Source organism: Phocoena phocoena, chromosome 3, assembly GCF_963924675.1.
Source record: "Phocoena phocoena chromosome 3, mPhoPho1.1, whole genome shotgun sequence".
NCBI classification, from domain to species: domain Eukaryota; kingdom Metazoa; phylum Chordata; class Mammalia; order Artiodactyla; family Phocoenidae; genus Phocoena; species Phocoena phocoena.
The window spans coordinates 125,328,068-125,348,387 of record NC_089221.1 but is presented as its reverse complement, the minus strand read 5'-3'; the positions used below and the strand labels follow the sequence as shown (position 1 = coordinate 125,348,387).

The window sequence follows — 20,320 nt, the reverse complement described above, 5'->3', positions numbered from 1 at the left end:
GGGCTGATCTCCCTGTCCAAGACAGTTTTTATCACATAAGAAAGTTAAGGTATAGAGGAGAGAGGCTAACTAACTTGCTGAAGTTCACTTAAGTAACATGAGATCAAGCTGAGGTTTGAATTCAGGTAGTTTGGTTTCAGAGCTTGTATTCTTAGCCATTTACCACTAACGATTAATGATGCTGAGGTGAGCCTTGTTCAGACTCATTAACACTTAGCCAGGCAGTGTCTTGGGAGCATATGTGTCTCCCAGGAAAAACACAAAACCATTGGGAAAAAAAAAACCACTTCTCTTTCCCAAAGTCTCCTCTAAGGGGTATACATCAATGCCTCTCAACCTGAGATGCATTAAAATTCCACTGGGGATCTTGATAAATTGTAGAATTTGACCCAGCACGTCTGCAGTGAAATCTGCAATTCTGCATTTTTAACAAGCTCCCAGTGCTGTTCCTGACCATGCTCTGAGGAGAAAGGGTCTGGAAAGTCAGGAGACAGATGAAGAAGTGAGAAATCCGCCATAGTGTTTACAGATAAATTACGTTCAGGAGTTGCATCTAGAGGAGCAGGCTGTAGCTCAAAGTATTAAAGGAATACCCTTTTAACAGCTTCTCATCTCATTCAGAATAAGACCTAGACTTCTATCCGTGGCTTTAAGGCCTACCTACATGACGTCGTTGTATCTCCCAGGTCTCTCTGATCTCAACATCTGGTCTTGACTTCTCCTAGCCCCTCCAGCAATCTCTCTGCTTATAGCAGGCAGTATCCACTCCTGACCTTGCTATTCGTGGGTTTTGTTTATTTGTTTGTTATGGTTTTTCCCCCAGCACTATGCTCTTACCAAGGTCATCTTGAGAATACAGGCCTTATCTGCCCAGTGCCTAGAACAGTATCTGACACAGCATAGGCACCCAATAAATGTTCATTAAACAAACCAATAGGTTTTATTTGCCTGTGCTCTATAAAAAATTTCTTACTGTTTTGTAGAGAATAAATAGATCTGGAGATCAGAAAACAGAAATGGCGATCAAGCCTAAAAAGTTGATGCTAAGTGAATTTTAACTAATTTACTTTAAATACCTGAAAAGTAAGCAGGAAACTTGGCTCCCATTTGAGGAATGATTTTATAATTTTGAAAACAAAATTTAATTTTGATACATTATTTGTCCATTAGTGCATCTAGGCTCTCTTTTTCTAGTCCCTTTCGGGTTTGTAGACAACATAAGGTTGTGGTTAGGAGCAAGATAATTGAGTTTAAATTTCAGTCCTTTATATACTACAAGATTGCATAGTTTACCTTGTCTAATTTTAGTTTCCTCATCTGTAAAATGGGGGTCACAATGATAGCAGGCTTATAGGACTGTGGAGAGGATTAATTGACATAAAGCAAATAAAACACAGCACTTGGCATGGTGCATGTGCTCACTGAACATGGGCTAATTATTGTCAGAACTCTACCTCTGCTTTTAAGGCTGGGCCAAGATGTCAAACTGCCCCTTCCTTTATTGGAATGCCTGTGTTACCATCTAAAACTTCAGATGGTTATTTCCATTCTCAGCTTACACTTCATATGAGCTTAGTTGCCATGTGTGTGTTCCTATCTGTCTCCCAGTTAGCCCAGCATTTTCACACAACAGAGAAGATGCTTGTTAAGTCAGGGATTTCTAACTATGCCTGTTTATTTTCCTACTAAAGTAGAATAATTGTGGGCTCTCTTTTTTTTTGAGGAGGGGAAAATAAAAGATAGAATTTTCCTGGTTCTCTCTTTTTTATTCTGTGGTAGGACAAGTTATACCTTCCACCCCCTTTTTGAGGAGAAGATTCTGCTTTTGTTATTTTTGGTGAGGCAGAGATGGAAAGGTGAAATAATGAAATAGTGTTCAACTATACAAGATGATAATTAACAAGAGAAGGTCTGTATTTTAAGAGACTCTTCATTTTAAGGGACCTGAGAGACCTGAAACTTTATCACCCCAGCTCCAAAGAGAGCCACCCAGCTGGATCCTACTGGCCTGGAGTGCTGGGGGCAGGAGGGATGAAGACATAAGAGGACGAGGGTCTCCCCTGCTAGCAGAGGTGGACTGTGTATATGCTGGAAAGGTGATGGAGAAAGTAGACTTGTGCATACCTTTCTGGACCTGTCTGGTTCAACTAGTCAGATTAAGTTAGAAGATTGAGGCTGGCATCTAGTGGCAACAACAGGTACTAACACAGAGCACACATGGCAAAGGAGAGAGCTCTTTTCATTTCCCCAGCCTCAAGTAAAATAATGACTTCATCTCCCTGTATTAGTCAAGATCTTTCAGCTACAAGTGACAGATTATAGACCAGATCAAGCAAAAAAAGAAAAGGGAATTTATTGAACGATGTAATGTGAACAATGGGATGGAGTGAGGATTAGGTATACTGCAATTGGGGGTCAGACGATGAGTACTCTCTCCCTTTCTCTCAAAAACATGCTTGTTCCCCAAAGCTCTTGGCTCTTCTCTCCTTCTGTTAGCATGTGGACCTTTTTCTCTTCTACTGAAAGTGGGCTTCATTTATGAATATGAGGTAGAAATTCTCAAACAACTGTGTGCATGTGTGGAGGGGATATTTTCCCTTTTGTTCACGTCTTTAAGTGAGATTAGTGGGACAGCGTCTGACCTTGCAGATAAGCCTGCCATCTGGAATAAACTGAATTCAGGGGAGTGTTCATAAGCACGTTTGATAACGGGCCTCAGCCCCGAGCAAACTGAAAGCTGACTTGAAACAATCAGTACCCAGAGATGAATATCTACCACCTTTTTCAGTATGGTGTTTATTTCTAATAAATGTGATACTCAGTTCTCCATTAGTTTTCTTTTGTTTCCAATGTTGTTCCAAATTTGGGTGCAGCATGGAGTTGTGTTATTTATTATACACCCTCAAATTCCAAAAGAAATAATTTTCAGAATTTAGTGAAAAGAATAAGCAAGTATATAGTACTCTGTTATCCATTAATCACGTTTTCCGTATTTATCAAATTTAATATGAGGACCGAATTCCCTAAAGAAAAGAGAAGAAAAAAGAGATTAGTATCATAAGGAAAGGGGACCTTGCTTCACATCCTTTCTCTTCCAAATGAAGTCCTGAGAAAGCGAGCTGCTTCTACAATTCCCTTTACCTCCGTCTCTTTTCATGGCCACCACAGTTGGCACATTCCCCCCCATGTCTTGATTATTCAAAAATTGCTCTGTGAAGTTTTTCAGTAGAGAGTCTTTCATTCCCCAACCCATTCCCATTTTAATACCTTTTCATTCAGTGTAGCAATGTCAAATTTCTCTACCAAGAAGTAAAAGATAACCACAGCAATAATGCTATGCATAATAATTCACATAATTCACACTCTACTCAAATTTTCACTAGGTTTACACTGCCCATAGACTACAGTCTGTTCCCCTTACTTTAGGATTTATGTTTCCCAGAAGACTAGCGTCTGCCTAACTTTCCACCTTATTTATTACTGTCCTTTAAATACCTGACATTCCTTTCAACACAATTTTTATCTTCCTTATTTCCCTAAAGACATTGCAGTTTCTCAGTTCCATGTGTTTTCCCAAGCAGTGAGCCCTGTGTAAATTGCCCATTCTATTTTCTTTTGCACTTTTTCTTTTTTTAAACCTCTCAACATAGTATTAGCTTTTTATTTATTTATTTATCTGGTTGCTCTGGGTCTTCATTGCAGCAGGCGGGCTCCTTAATTGTAGCTCGTTTTCTCCCTAGTTATGGCTTGTGGGCTCCTTAGTTGTGGCACACGGGCTCCTTAGTTGTGGCATGCGAACTCATTAGTTGCAACATGCATGTAAGATCTAGTTCCTTGACCAGGGATCTAACCTGCGCCCTGTGCATTGAGAGCACAGAGTCTTAACCACTGTGCCACCAGTCCATGCACTTTTTCTTTAAGAATACTTTAACTGCCTCATGACAAAGGAGGCAAGAATATACAACAGCGAAAAGACATTCTCTTCAGTAAGTGGTGCTGGGAAAACTGGACAGCTACATGTAAAAGAATGAAATTAGAACATTCTCTAACACCATATATAAAGATAAACTCAGAATGGATCAAAGACCTAATTATAAGGCCAGACACTATAAAACTCTTAGAGGAAAACATAGGCAGAACACTCTTGGACATACATGGCACCAATATCTTTTTTGATCCACCTCCTAGAGTAATGAAAATATAAACCAAAATAAACAAATGGGTCCTAGTTGAACTTAAAAGCTTCTGCACAGCAAAGGAAAGCTTAAACAAAATGAAAAGACAACCTAAGGACTGGGAGAAAATATTTGCAAACGATGAGACCAACAAGGATTAATTTCCAAAATATGCAAACAGCTCATCAGCTTAATATCAAAAAAAAAAAAAGACAACCCAATCAGGAAATGGGCAGAAGACCTAAATAGACATTTCTCCAAAGAAGGCATACAGATGGCCAACAGGCACATGAAAAGATGTTCCACATCACTAATTGTTAGAGAAATGCAAATCAGAACTACAATGAGGTTATACAATGAGGTATCACCTCACAGCAGTTAGAATGGCCATCATTAAAAACTCTATAAATAATAAATGCTGGAGAGAGTGTGGAGCAAAGGGAACCCTTCTACACCATTGGTGGGAATGTAAATTGGTGCAGCCACAATGGAGAACAGTATGGAGGTTCCTTAAAAAGCTAAAAACAGAGTTACCATATGATCCTGCAATCCCACTTCTGGGCACATATCTGGATAAAACTCTAATTTGAAAAGATACATGCACCCCAATGTTAATAGCAGTATTAGCCAAGACATGGAAGCAAACTAAATGTCCATCAACAGATGAATGGATAAAGAAGATATGGGGTGTGTGTGTGTGTGTGTGTGTGTGTGTGTAATGGAATATTACTCAGCTGTAAAAAAAAGAATGAATTAATGCCATTTGCAACAATATGCATGGACCTAGAGATTATCATATTAAGTGAGGTAAGTCAGAAAAAGAAAAAGACAAATGTCATATGATATCATGTATATGTGGAACCTTAAAAAAGGATACAAATGAACTTGTTTACAAAACAGAAATAGACTCAGAGAAATAGAAAACAAACATAGGGTTATCAAAGGCAATAGCAGGTTGGGGGGATAAATTAGGAGTTTGGGATTAACATATACATACTACTGTATATAAAATAGATAAACAACAAGGACCTACTGTATAACACAGGGAACTATACTCAGTATCTTGTAATGACCTATAATGGAAAAGAATCTGAAAAATAATATATATATATTGCCTGCACTCCATTTGGATGGGGAACTGCTACTAGATAACTGTTGCTTATTTCTTGAATGTGAAATCCTAGCTTACTATTAATGTTTGATTTTTTTAAAATAAATTGGAAACCTGTATTTTTAGGTAAAATCTGATTTTTGAAATACTGTCAACCATTAAAACTTACTGAAATACTATTCTGGTTAAACAGAACCAATACTGTTTTCTATTATCATGAATTTTCTTATGTAATATATTCTTTTTGCCACATAAGACCACAAACTTATGAAGAGTCTGGGATCTGTTTCATACAACTCTATTTTCTTTTTCTTTTAATTTTTTTTATTTTTATTTTTTTGTGGTATGCGGGCCTCTCACTGTTGTGGCCTCTCCCGTTGCGGGGCACAGGTTCCGGACGCGCAGGCTCAGCGGCCACGGCTCACGGGCCCAGCCGCTCCGCGGCATGTGGGATCTTCCCGGACCGGGGCATGAACCCGTGTCCCCTGCATTGGCAGGCGGACTCTCAACCACTGCGCCACCAGGGAAGCCCGACAACTCTATTTTCTTGGTAGTTATTATGAGGGCCCTACACTGAGTAGGCTTGGGGGATTCCTTTAAGGATAATGACTGATTTTTTTTTTTTTTTTTCAATTCTGGGCAAGATGCACACTTAAGTTTTCTGTTTTTCAAGGGATTTACATTGTTCATAAATGGCGGATATCTCTCAGGATTGTGAGTCCAGTTTCTCAGAATTTTTCTTCAAAACACTAGCTAAGAGCAGAGACAGAAGAATTACTCTTCTGCTTCCATTACTCAAAAGAGCATGATGACTATTCTTGTTGCCCCGAGATCCAGAAATGGCATGGAGGCCACGTTTATACATGCAAGTCACAGTGAGAATTAAAACAAATATACAGGCAACTGTACCATCCCTGCCATTGGCATCAGTGTTCTCTGTGTTCCAGAAATAGATATGTTTGATAAGAACTATGTTCATAATGGCTCCAATGAGAGAACCATTTTTTTCTTTTTTAATCAGCAGAGGCTCCTTATTTATACTTTGATTGAGAAAAAACAGTGTTCATAGTATATCTGGCAGACTTACAAGATAGAAAAGAAGGGAAGAAAGAAAGGAGAGAAGGAGAGAGAATGAGAGTGAGAGGGTGGGAGAGTGCCAGAACAGATCAGAGGCATGCTGATAGAGCTTTTGAGACTTTCTCAAGTCTCCTAGATGAGGCTGAAAAAAATCTCAGAACCATCTTTGAGAAGCCATTTGGTTGTAGCAGAGTGGAAAATCAAGTCCCCAATGTGATTCTGCATCAACCTATGCTGATTTTCAGAAGCCCAAGCCATTGTGGGTGGGTCCTTCTTATGCTGCTCATTTTAATGTTGTGCATCCAAATGCCAGACAGTGTGGCAAAGGCTTATGTGGAAGAGCTAAGAAGACGCTTCCCAAAGTCTTTTGCCTAATTAGCCCTGCCTGAGGAAGTGACAACCACCACATTTGGAAGGAATGATTATGTAATTTAATCATTCTACATAGTCTGCTAATATTCATGAATTCTCATTCATCTTTCTTTGAAGTCAATGGGAGATACTTGGTTAATTCACATTTTTCAGTTCCCATTCTTTTCCTTTAAAGTCATCCTCTGAGTCTAGTACTTGCTCTGAAGATGAGCAAGTATTACCTTTATTGGACTAGTTTCTACACCTCATTTCCTTCAGTGCTCAGAAATAATTGCAGTGGCATGCTAATGTGATGCCGAAGTCCCTGAAGATTCTTCTCAAAGGAAGATATGCATTAAAGAGTTAGCTCAGCAGACTTGAGATGCTCAAATCAGCTCATAGGAAGTAATCTCTACACCCTTGGGATATTCCTGCTGATAAGAGTAACTCTGTAACCTAGGGCCATAGGTCATGCCAGATAATTTACCCTGAGGTGAATGCCTGTTTTTGTTCACCTGTGGTGCTGAGCCGCTCTGTATCAGTTTAACTCCTGGGGGGGGGCGGGGTGCTGGAGACTAAGTAGTTGTCAACCATGTAGGTGCTGCGTGTCCCCAGTAAAAACCCTGGACACCAAAGCTTTGGTGGGGCTTCCCAGGTTGTCAGTATATAAGTTATGACACATGATAGCTGGGAGAATTTAAGCACTGCCTGTGTGACTCCCCTGGGAGAGGACGACTGGAAGCTTGTGCCTGATCTCCTAGACTCCACCCTATGAGTTTTCTGCCTTTGCTGATTTTATTCTGTATCCTTTCATTGTAATAAACTGTTAGCATGCATATAACAGCTTTTCTGAGTTCTATCAGTCCTACTAGGGAATCATCAAACCTGAGGGTACTCCTGGAGACTCCCAACAGAGAGGATCTCATAGGTCATGGAAGAGTTACTGACAAGACACGATAAGGCTGATTTGTAAAAACAGTTTCAAATAGAGCTAAAATATATCACAAGGAATATTATTAACTTTTTAATCTAAATTTCCCATTGAATTTATTTGAAAGGCAAAAAAATTTGACAGTTTTTTTCCATGTAAGACCACATAATCACTTTGTTACTTAACGTGTATATCTACACCTGTATTTATGTCTGTGTCTGTATGTCTGTATCAGTATCTATATTTACTTCTTCCAGGCAACAATATGGGTGCTACTCATAGGGATGTCACTGTGACTTGTTAAAGAAAATTTGATTTGATTTTTTTAAGATGGATTTCTATTTATTGCTTGAATATAATCTATAGGCTATCTACTAGTATGATCTCTGTACAGTTCTGCCAAAATATCATGTAAGCTTTTCTTTCTTTTTTTTTAAATGAGTCAACTTTGAATGTTAACTAAATTTTTTAAAAAGACTTTTCTGTTTACTATGTATGTAGTCTGTCCTCAGTCTTTTGTGAACAAGAGGCTATTAAAAGAAAAAAAATCCCGTGCATCAGCAAATCCAGTTCCTTGCTAAAATTATTGGAAATTTCTGTGAAGAAATATAGAGAAAAAATAATGGTATTTTGTTTTGAACTTACCACTGATCAACACAAAGGAAACACTCATTCTTTTAAGTGTGGCCATTTGTAGCACAAACATATGCTGTCACCTCAGGACAGTTTGCATCATAAAGGGGATCCAGTGGGTAGTACATTTTACATGGGGGCTACAAACATCATAAAATATCATATGAATAACAACTGATAGATTTTCCCTCATCTATTCCTGGCCTGTCACTTCTGCCCTACATAGAAATAATATCAAATGTTACTAGTCAATTGATCTTTTTGCAAGATTTCCTCTCCTCTGGGCTTTGGTCAGGCAAGTTTTTTTCTAACTACAGTATCCTCACTCATTCATCATTTGCTAGTCATAAGCAGTATAATAACTCAGCTTAAATCCCAAATGCAAAGTTTTCACTTAAACTTGGAGTCCCAGTGCCAGTAACTCATTATAAGAAGTTTGTGAGTAGAGATAGTTATGTGTCTCTGAACTCCTAGAAGATAGGGGCTTAAATGTAGTTTTTAAGAGTGAGGGTTCTGTATTGAGACTGGGATTAAATTCTGTATATACCGTTGTTAAACTCTGTGGCCTTGGACAATTGGCAGGTATTAATTCATTTAATGTTCAGAGATGCATCTTACTATTATAATGTTTGTGCTACATGGGAGTAAATCTAAGCCTGAAGAGGTTAAGATACATTCCCAAAGTCACATAGAAAACTTCCATTCTACTTAACCACTATGAAGTTTTAGGTCTCTCATGTCAGGAGAGTGATCAGATTAAAATCAGAATTCAGAATTTAGAAATTTAAATTTACCATAGGCCATTTAGAATAGTCATGTGGTTTGAAGATTTCTGCAAATAAAGTACAGACACAATAGCTTAAAAGAAACAGTTCTCCATGGAGTTTGATTTCACTCACTGAAGTTACTGACTGAACAAAGAAATGTAATGCAATTACTCATTTGCACAAAGTATACAAAATAATTTGTGACAACAAAATTTGTGGGTGGTATTCCTTTGTTAACTACTTCATTTATTTTCTCCTATTCACAGTCCTGACTTCATTTATAAATTTGCTGTGTCATTGAGGAAAGAGTAAAAACCATTTGGAGTTGTATGCTTAACTTGCAAACCGTGTTATTTTCATTAAGTCACTTGACTTTTGTTGGCTTTAGTTTCCTCGTCACAACAATTAGGATAAGTATATGCATTTTAAAAATGGTTGTAAAAATTAAAAGTAATACAGTAAATAAAGGATTAGGCCAGTTCCTACCAAGATACTGAACTAAAGAGGATACTAAAAATGATGACGAGAAAGCTTAGGAGTTCCTTGGCTCTGGAGAGACTGAGGGATATGGTGAACTGGTTTTTTACGAGGGGTGCTGGTGTTGCTTAGGGATAGAGGATGACCAGCTGGTTATGGGAGAATAAAATAAGAAAAGACCTATTGAAGTTTTGCCCTATCTCTCACTGTTAGGTGATATTTAAAATATCCAAGAAAATTCTAGCTTCCCAAAAGTCAGAATTTACAAAGTTAGAAAAGTTGTACGATTTTAAAATCTTCACATAAAGGAAACAACAAGCCTCCCAACCTCTCCAGGAATAGACTATGCAGTTTACCTATGCACTCTTTCAGAGAATAAAAAAGATGGAATGCTCCTCTCTAATTCTAAAAAGCCAGAATATTTTAATAACAAAAGCAGCTGGATATAGTTATGAAAAAAGAAAAATAAAAGCCTTCATCTAGTAAAAATAAAGTAATATATATACACTGCATACCATACATAAGAACAAACTTTAAATGGACCTGGATCTGAACATAAAAAACAAAACAATACAAAGATCAAAATATAACACAACTGAGTTGCTCTTTAATCTTAATATACAAAAGACTTTCTGATAATGACTCATTAATCTCTGTGCAGTAACAGAAAGGACTGATACATTTTATTACATCCAAATAAAAATAGCTTTTTCATGACAAAATATAAACATAAACTAAAAAAGATATCTGATAAACTGGAAAAAATATTTGCAACACATGTCATAGATAAAGGCCTAATATACCTGATACATAAAGAATACTTTAAAATTGAGGGGAAAAAAATCCCAATTGCTGAATGAGTTATATACATGGACCTACAATTCATACACACACACAAAACCCCAAAGATATGAAAATGACCCTTAAATTTGTGAAGGATATTCAAATGCAGTATGATAAGAAAAATGCTAATGAAAACTATATTGAAATACCATCTATTACTGGTGGGAATGCAAGTTGGCACAACTTTTATGAAGTGAAATTTGGCAACGTTGAACAAAACTACTTTGCATTCACATTCAATCACAATTCGAACCTACCCTGAAGATAAACTCCCAACGATAGAAAAATACATATGCATAAGATTATTTATTGCAGCATTGTTTTTAATTGCAAAATATTGGACACGAACTAATGCCCGTACACCTAAGACTGGTTGAATAAACTTTGGTACATCCATCCAAAAAAGTCTTATGCTGTCGTATAAAAGAATGAGGAAATCCCTGTGAACTGATATGTACTGCTTTTCAGGACATTCTGAATTGGGAAAAGCAGGATGCAAATAGGTACCTAAAACAAGATTGGTTACATAAAAGATGAGGGTGGGACTGCAGTGGAAGGAAAAGGGTATGGAGGCAGTGACATATCTTTGAACCTAAACCTTTTGTTCATTTTGGTTTATTTTGTTTCATTTGTCATGTTCAAAATAATTTTAAATTGCTATCCAATAGCAATCCTTTTCCAATAGTGATAGCCAATTGATACCCCATTTGTATTATCAAGCCCAAAGGCCTATGTTTCAGCAAAACTTTACCCATCCAGTCACAAATGACTCTTTTTCTCTCTGCAAGTAAAAGAAAGACATATGCTTACCTGAAAAAACAATCTGTGCCAAAGTGGAGGATACCAGGAGAAATATGGTCATGCAGGGAAAGGCAGCCATTTGATCTCATCTAACGTCCTGCTTTGGTGAGGCCTGTGAAAATGCTCACGATAGTTTATTCGTAATCTCTTGCATAACTGGCTTTCCAAACGTGAGAGAACCCACTACTCTGAATTGGTGCCATTCCCATGAACTTGGCCATGGTGATTCCAAACTGGCCTGGTCTCTAGGGATTCAGACCTAAGAAGGCTCTTCTGCTCTAAAGAGGGAAAGAAAACCATTAAAATAACTTCCCCCCCCCCCCCCCCCCCCCCCGCTGCCAACAGCCATTGTACAGTCACTGTTTTGGCTTGGAAGAGGAATTAGCCTCAGGGCTGACCCCGGCATGTTACGTGTAAATAGGTTTATCCTACAATATATCATGTAAACTGAGACACTCATGTTAGTGAATATGGACACTAAGAATTCTGAGAAAATAGGTGTGAACTGAGCGCTATGCTGCACAATCAGGGATGTGGCACTTTATCATACACATTGTTTGATTTCCTGGGATAGACCAGTTTCTCCCACATTCAAGTCCTCCATTTCCTAAGTAAGTTTCTTCTTCCAGGCAAGTTACATGTGCCCAAATACAAAGAATAGATTGAAAATGGAATTGTTGGTCTGGGGTCATAAAAATTATGTATACCTTTCCTGATACACAAATCAGGATAATTGATTTTTATCACTTTTATGATTCATATATATATAGTACACATGATTTTGATGACACTGGTAAGTTCAAATTCTAGCTTCAACATTTCTTGGAAGTATGAGCCTCAGAAAAAGCATGAACATCACAGGATACTGAGAATATCAACTGATATTAATATAAGTAGAGTTTAACTATATTAAATTACCAATTTCTTTAGCCAAACTCTTCTTTTGTAAGAATGGAAAGATTTGGCCCAAAGAGAAGATACTTTCCAAGTCATTTACTCAACTTCCCATGCCCTACACTACTCATTCAGTCTCTTCCCCAAATTGTAGCTGGTGGACACATAGAGAAATGAGAGAGAACCATATTAGCTGTGCAGAGGAAACAAAAGGAGGGTGCTGGAGGAAAACAAACGTACTGGGAAACCTAGTGACAGAGAAGAAAGCCAAAGAGATACCATCACTGACTTAGAATAAGGAGGTGAAGAGATGTTTGCCTGAATGAGCTTGCTGCAAAATGTGAGCCCACTGTAGTCACCCTGAGGTCACAGCTAGCCCTGAGCAAAGTTGCTGTTCCATGAGTCTGTGGCCCAGGGGCATGTTGAGCAGAGGAGGCAGGCTCCTTGCTCAGTTGAGTGACCAGTTGATTGGCAAGATATTGCGCTAATAGCTGATTTCCTAGTTTGACCCCTCTCTTATACCACCTCCTCTGATGTTTCATGCTCCAGCAGGCAGGGACAGACCTGGAGGTTCTGCACTTGTGGTTTCTGATTGTGGATCATGAGAACAAGATGACATTTGCAAAGCAGGTTGATTACCTACCTTATTCCAGATAATCTGGTATACATTCACCAAATTCAAGGCTGATTCATTTTCCTGGTCTCTGCCTCCAGAGGTCATTTAGCCCATCCTGCTTCTCAGAAGGGTTATCTGTTTGATCTTTGTAGGACATGATTTCTGACATCAGCCAGGGAAACTCCAGCACCACGACTAATAATCTTTGCAATACCTAAGTCTTCTGAAGTCTCCATGTGTTTCCCTCCCCTCCACCTTAACGTAGGCAAGACTGAAATTTTGCCATAATCTGGAAAATTTCTATCTCACACACTTTAAACTCTCCTAGAGTAGTTAGTACTCCTTTTGCTGCTTGTCTTCCCTTCTCAGTCTGAGTCCCATAGACTGACATTTATATTTAGCCCCTTGGCATGAGCATGCTCTCTTGACATCCTGTTCTTGATTCTTCCCTCTTTCTTCCAAGCCGGGATAAATTCAGCATGCTATTTTCCTGCTCCAGACCTTGGCTGTGGAGCAAGGATGGAACAACTTCCATACAATGGAGTCTGCAGTCCTGCTATCATCACTACTGACCTAGGCCCTCTAGACTCCTAAGGAGGTCTCTTATTATTTAATGTCGGGTTGCTACCTATGCCACCCATCTCCATATAATTTCCATTTTTAATCCAATTTTTTCAACTGTCTGACCCCACCTCTGCTACATTACTCTGAGTAGTAAACTTCACCTCTTCTTTATTGTGTAGGGAAACCTCAGGATGAACTAGCTCCACTTTTTTCCCCTTTGCCTTGTAATTCTGAAAATTTTATTATCTATCTTTCTACTTTTATCCTTCTCTCCATATCAACTTACCTAGGGATTTACACATTCATCCATTCCTTTCTCTTTGCCAGTACCTGGCTATGTGGTTTACATTTCTCATCATATTTATTCCTCACAATAATCCCATGAGGTTTATATCACTCTGAAACTTGTGTAAGGGAAAAAGAAAACGAGGCTGAGGGGAGTAAAGTCATTTGCTGAAGCTAACTAGCTACTAACAAAGCTACAAATGGACAGAGATGAGATTCAAACACAGGTACCTTTAACTCCAAAGCCCACGTTCCATTACTTTCTCTAAGTTTTCTTTCATCTTAGAGAATGAATGTTCCCTTTAATTTACTATCCATAGTCTTCTTAGACCAGTCTTGTGTGATACCCTATGCCTTTCTTGGCAGCGTCTTTGATTTTGCCCTCTATCTCCTTCTCTCCACAGTCAGTACTCCTAATCTCTCCACGATACTACCCCCTAGATAATGAGATTGCATGCTCTATTAAGGAGAAGACCCTATCTTTACCTAATTTTGACCTTGTAACTGCAGTGCATTGCAGGGTTTTGTTTTTGTTTTTTTTTAAATCACTTGATTAGTATTCAGTAATACGTACAGAAGGAAGGAACAAAGAAATCCATCCATTTTTTTAAAACTGTGTTCTTGGATATTCTTGAGAGCGTATCATCATGGATATATTTTAGACACACTGTCTAGTCCACTAAGACATAATTCTACTGGAATTTTTATTGGAGTCACATAAATTTGGTAAAAGTAACATCTTTATAATATAGTCTTTTTTTACATTAGTATTTTTTATTACAAAAGGTCAAACATACACAAAAATGTAGAAAATAACATAATGAACTCATATATACCTATCATATAGATTCAGTAATTATCAAGATTGGCACATTTGCTTTACCTATGCAATTTTTTAGAAAAATCCTCAAGCATTATAAAGTGCTTCAGGCATAGTCATTTCATTCCTACAACTTCAGCCGGCATCTCTTATACACAGGAACATTTTCTTCAGTAATCCTACTGAGATTCATACACTTAACATTAACAATAATTCTTTTGTATCATCTAAAATGATAAATGTTTATAATCAAATTGCCCTATTGTCTCAAACATGCTGTTTTTTTAGAGTTTGAGTAAGAATCCAAAGAAGGTCCACTCTTGACACTGGTGGTTATGTCTCTTACAACTCTTAATTCGGAGCAGCCTACTTGTCTTCCTCTTCTTTCTCTGTGTCCTTGACTTGTTTAAATTGGATCAGTTTTTTCATAGAACATACCACGTTCTGCATTTGCCTGTTAGCTTCCTTGTGGTATTACTTAACTGTTCCTCTGTATCAAATACATTTTGGAATTGTCAGTTTTCTATTTATAAATGCCTTCCTTGGACATAGATGAAGAAGCTAGGGGAATTTATTGGTATGAAGATAAGCTTTATTTCTCTCAGAAAGGCAGAACTGAATTTTTTTAAAATTTTATTTGATTATAGTTGATTTACAATTTTGTGTTAGTTTCAGGTGTACAGCAAAGTCAGTTATACATATACATATACTCATTCTTTTTCAGATTCTTTTCTCACATAGGTTGTCACAGAATATTGAGTAGTGTTCACCATGTTATATAGTAGGTCCCTGTTGGGTATCCATCTTATATATAGTAGTGTGTATATGTTAATCCCAAGATCCTGATTTATCCCTCCCCCTACATTTCCCCTTTGGTAATGATGTTTGTTTTGAAGTCTGTGAGTCTGTTTCTGTTTTGTAAAGAAGTTCATTTGTATCTTTTTTTAAAATTAGATTCCACTTATGAGTGATATTATGTGATATTTGTCTTCGTCTCACTTACTTCACTTAGTATGATAATCTTTAGGTCCATCCCTGTTGCTGCAAATGGCATTATTTCATTCTGTTTGCTGCAAATGGCATTATTTCGTTCTGTTTTATGGCTGAGTAATATTCCATTGTATATATGTACCACATCTTCTTTATCCATTCCTCCATCAATGGACATTTAGGTTGCTTCCATGTCTTGGCTGTTGTAAATTGTGCTGCAGTGAACATTGGGGTGCATGTATCTTTCGAATAATGGTTTTTGCTAGATATGTGCCCAGGAGTGGGATTGCTGGATCATTTGGTAGTTCTAGTTTTAGTTTTTTAAGGAACCTCTGTTTGTTCTCCATAGTGCTTGTACCAGTTTACATTCCCACCAACAGTTAGGAGGGTTCTCTCTTCTCCACACCCTCTCTAGCGTTTATTTTTTATTTATTTATTTATTTTTCCTGTGTTACGCGGGCCTCTCACTGCTGTGACCTCTCCCGTTGTGGAGCACAGGCTCTGGATGCGCAGGCTCAGCAGCCATGGCTCATGGGCCCAGCCGCTCCACAGCATGCAGGATCCTGCCGCACCGGGGCACGAACCCGCGTCCCCTGCATCGGCAGGCAGACTCTCAACCACTGCGCCACCAGGGAAGCCCTCTAGCTTTATTTTTTGTAGACCTTTTCATGATGGACATTCTGAATGGTGTGAGGTGTTACCTCATTGTAGATTTGATTTGCATTTCTCTGATAATTAGTGATGTTGAGCATCTTTTCATGTGCTTTTTGGCCATTTGTATGTCTTCCTTGGAGAAATGTCTGCTTAGATCTGCCCATTTTTTTATTGTTCCTTTGTGGGGGTATTGACCTTCATTTGCAAATATTTTCTCCTATTCGGTGGGTTGTCTTTTCATTTTATTTATGGTTTCCTTTGTTCTGCAGAAGCTTTTTAATTTAATTAGGTTGCCCTTGTTTATTTCTGTTTTTATTTGCATTACTTGAGGAGGTGGGTCAAAAAATACATTGCTGAGATTTATGTCAAAGAGTGTTCTGCCTGTGTTTTCCTTTAAGAGTTTTATAGTGTCCGGCCTTTATAATTAGGTCTTTAATCCATTTTGAGTTTATTTTTGTGTGTGGTGTTAGAGAATATTCTAATTTCATTCTTTTACACGTAGCTGCCAGTTTTCCCAGAACCACTTATTAAAGAGACTGTCTTTTCCCCATTGTATATTCTTGCCTCCTTTGTAGTAGATTAATTGACCGTAGGTGTGTGGGTTTATTTCTGGGCTTTCTATTCTGTTGCATTGATCTATATTTCTGTTTTTGTGCCACTACCATACTGTTTTGATTACTGTAGCTTAATAGTATAGTCTGAAGTCAGGGAGTGTGATTCCTCCAGTTCCGTTTTTCTTTCTCAGGATTGCTTTGGCTATTCAGGGTCTTTTGTGTCTCCATACAAATTTTAAGATTTTTTGTTCTAGTTCTGTGAAAAATGCCATTGGTAATTTGAGAGGGATTGCACTGAATCTGTAGATTGCCTTGGGTAGTACAGTCATTTTGACAATATTGATTCTTACAATTCAAGAACATGGTATATCTTTCTGTCTTTTTGTGTCATCTTTGATTTCTTTCATCAGCATCTTATAGTTTTCAGAATACAGGTCTTTTGTCTCCTTAGGTAGGTTTATTCCTAGGTATTTTATTCTTTTTGATGAGACGGTAAAGGAGACTGCTTCCTAAATTTCTCTTTCTTATCTTTTCATTGTTAGTGTATAGGAATGTAAGAGATTTCTGTGTATTAATTTTGTATCACACAACATGACCAGATTTACTGATGAGCTCTAGTAGTTTTGTGGTAGCATCATTAGGATTTTCTAGGTATAGTATCATTTCATTTGCAAACAGTGACAGTTTTACTTCTTCTTTTCCAATTTAGATTCCTTTTATTTCTTTTTCTTCTCTGATTGCCATGGCTAGGACTTCCAAAACTGTGTTGAATAAAAGTGGCAGCAATAGACATCCTTGCCTTTTTCCTGATATTAGGCAGAATGCTTTCAGCTTTTCACCATTGAGAATGATGTTAGCTGTCAGTTTGTCACATATGGCCTTTATTATGTTGAGGTAAGTTCCCTATATTCCCACTTTCTGGAGAGTTTTTATCATAACTGGATGTTAAATTTTATCAAAAGCGTTTTCTGTATCTATTGAGATGATCATATTGTCTTTATTCTTCAACTTGTTAATGTGGTGTATCACACTGGTTGATTTTCAGATATAGAAAAATTCTTTCATCCCTGGGATAAATTCCACTTGATCATAGCGTATGATCCTTTTAACGTGTCGTTGGATTCAGTTTGCTAAATTCGGTTGAGGATTTTTGTGTCTGTGTTCATCAGTGATATTGGCCTGTAATTTTCTTTTTTTGTGGTATCTTTGTCTGGTTTTGTTATCAGGGTGATGGTGGCCTCATAGAATGAGCTTGGGAGTGTTCCTTCCTCTCCAACTTTTTGGAAGAGTTTCAGAAGGGTAGGTGTTAACTCTTCTCTAAATGTTTGATAGAATTTGCCTGTGAAGCCATCTGGTCCTGGACTTCTGTTTGTTGGAAGTTTTTAAATCACTGTTTAAATTTCATTACTTGTGATTGCTCTGTTCATATTTTCTGTTTCTTACTGGTGCAGTCTTGGAAGGTTGTATCTAAGAATTTGTCCATTTTTTCTAGGTTGTCCATGTTATTGGCATGTAGTTGTTTGTAGTAGTCTCTTATGATCCTTTGTATATCTGTGGTGTCGGTTGTAACTTCTCCTTTGTCATTTCTAATTTTATTGATTTGAGTCTTCTCCCTTTTTTTCTTGATGAGTCTGGCTAAGGGTTTATCAATTTTGTTTATCTTCTCAAAGAACCAGCTTTTAGCTTCATTGATCTTTTCTGTTGTTTTCCTCTGTTTCTTTTTTTAAAATTTCTGCTCTGATCTGTATGATTTCTTTCCTTTTACTTAACTTTGGGATTTGTTTGTTCTTCTTTCTCTTGTTGCTTTAGGTATAAGGTTAGGTTGTTTATTAGAAATATTGCTTGTTTCCTGAGGTAAGCTTGTATCACTATAAACTTCTCTCTTAGAACTGTTTTTGCTGCATCCCACAGGTTTTGGACTGTTGTGTTTCTGTTGTCATTTATCGCTAGATATTTTTTGATTTCTTCCATGATCCATTGGTTGTTTAGTAGCATATTGTTTAACCTCTATGTGTTTGTGTTTTTTACGGTTTCTTTTTTCCTGTAATTTATTTCTATTTTCATAGTGTTGTGGTTGGAAAAGATGCTTCATATGATTTCAGTTTCTTGAATTTACCAAGGCTTGATTTGTGGCCCAAGATGTGCTCTATCCTGGAGAATATTCCATGTGCACTTCAGAAGAAAGTGTATTCTCTTGCTTTCAGATGGAATGCTCTATAAATATCAATTAAGTCCATCTGATCTAATGTGTCATTTAAGGCCTGTTTTACCTTATTGATCTTCTGTCTGGATGATCTGTCCATTGATGAAAGTGGGGTGTTAAAGTCCCCCACTATTATTGTGCTACTGTCAATTTTTCCTTTTATGGCTGTTAGCATTTGCCTTATATATTGAGGTGCTCCTATGTTGGGTTCATATATATTTACAATTGTTATATCTTCTTTTTGGATTGATCCCTTGATCATTATGTAGTGTCCTTCTTTGTCTCTTGTAACATTCTTTATTTTAAAGTCTATTTTCTCTGATATGAGTATTGCTACTCCAGCTTTCTTTTGATTTCCATTTCCATGGAATGCCTTTTTCCATCCCCTCCCTTTCAGTCTGTATGTGTCCCTAGATCTGAGGTGGGTCTCTTGTAGTCAGCATATATAAGAGTCTTGTTTTTGTATCCATTCAGCCAGTCTATGTATTTTGGTTGGAGCATTTAATCCATTTACATTTAAGGTAATTATCGATATGTATGTTCTTTGCCATTTTGTTAATTGTTTTGGACTTTTTAAAAGATTTATTTATTTATTTTGTCTGTGCCAGGTCTTAGTTGCAGCACATGGGATCTTTCTTGCGGCATATGGGATCTTTTGTTTAGTTGCAGCACGCGGCCTTCTTAGTTGCAACATCCAGAGTCTTAAATCGCGGCATGCAGACTCTTGGTTGTGGCATGTGTGCTTCTTAGTTGCAGCATGTGGGCTTCTTAGTTGCGGCATGCAGACTCTTAGTTGCAGCAATGTGAACTCTTAGTTGTGGCATGCTTGCGGGATCTAGTTCCCTGACCAGGGATCAAACCCAGGCGCCTTGCACTGGGAGCGCAGAGTCTTACCCACTGTACCACCAGGGAAGTCCCTGGATTTTTTTTTTTTTTTTTGCAGTACGTGGGCCTCTCACCATTGTGGCCTCTCCTGTTGCAGAGCACAGGCTCCGGACACGCAGGCTCAGCAGCCATGGCTCACAGGCCCAGCCGCTCTGTGGCATGTGGGATCTTCCCGGACTGGGGCATGAACCCACGTCCCCTGCATCGGCAGGCGGACTCTCAACCACTGCGCCACCAGGGAAACCCCCTGGATTTGTTTTTTGAAGGTCTTTTATCTTCCCTTCCTCTTTTGTTCTCTTCTCTTGTGATTTGATGTCTATCTTTAGTGTTGTGTTTGGATTGCTTTTTTAAAATATACATTTAGTTAGTTAGTTTTAATATTTTTTGGGTACGTCAGATTTTAGTTGCAGCACATGGGATCTTTGTTGAGGCATGCAGGATCTTGTGGCATGTGGGCTTCTGTCTACTTGTGACAGGCGGGTTTTTTCTCTTCTCTAGTTGTGGCGTTCAGGTTGCAGAGCCCATGGGCTCTGTATTTGCAGCACATGGGCTCCAGAGCACGTGGGCTCTGTAGTTTGGTGCCCACAGGCTCTCTAGTTGAGGTGCCTGGGCACAGCTGCCCCGTGGCGTGTTGGAACCTAGTTCCCCGACCAGGAATCGAACTCACATCCCGTGCATTGGAAGGCAGA

At 38.1% G+C, this 20,320-nt stretch overlaps 1 protein-coding gene across 1 annotated transcript; it reads right to left on the bottom strand.

The window, feature by feature from the left end:
* Positions 1-2,974: 2,974 nt before the first annotated feature.
* Positions 2,975-11,245, bottom strand: SPINK13 (serine peptidase inhibitor Kazal type 13). The gene is given in 4 exon segments (XM_065875321.1): positions 2,975-3,023; positions 8,291-8,418; positions 9,073-9,110; positions 11,176-11,245. Coding segments are annotated over 4 exon segments (285 nt in total).
* Positions 11,246-20,320: the final 9,075 nt, after the last annotated feature.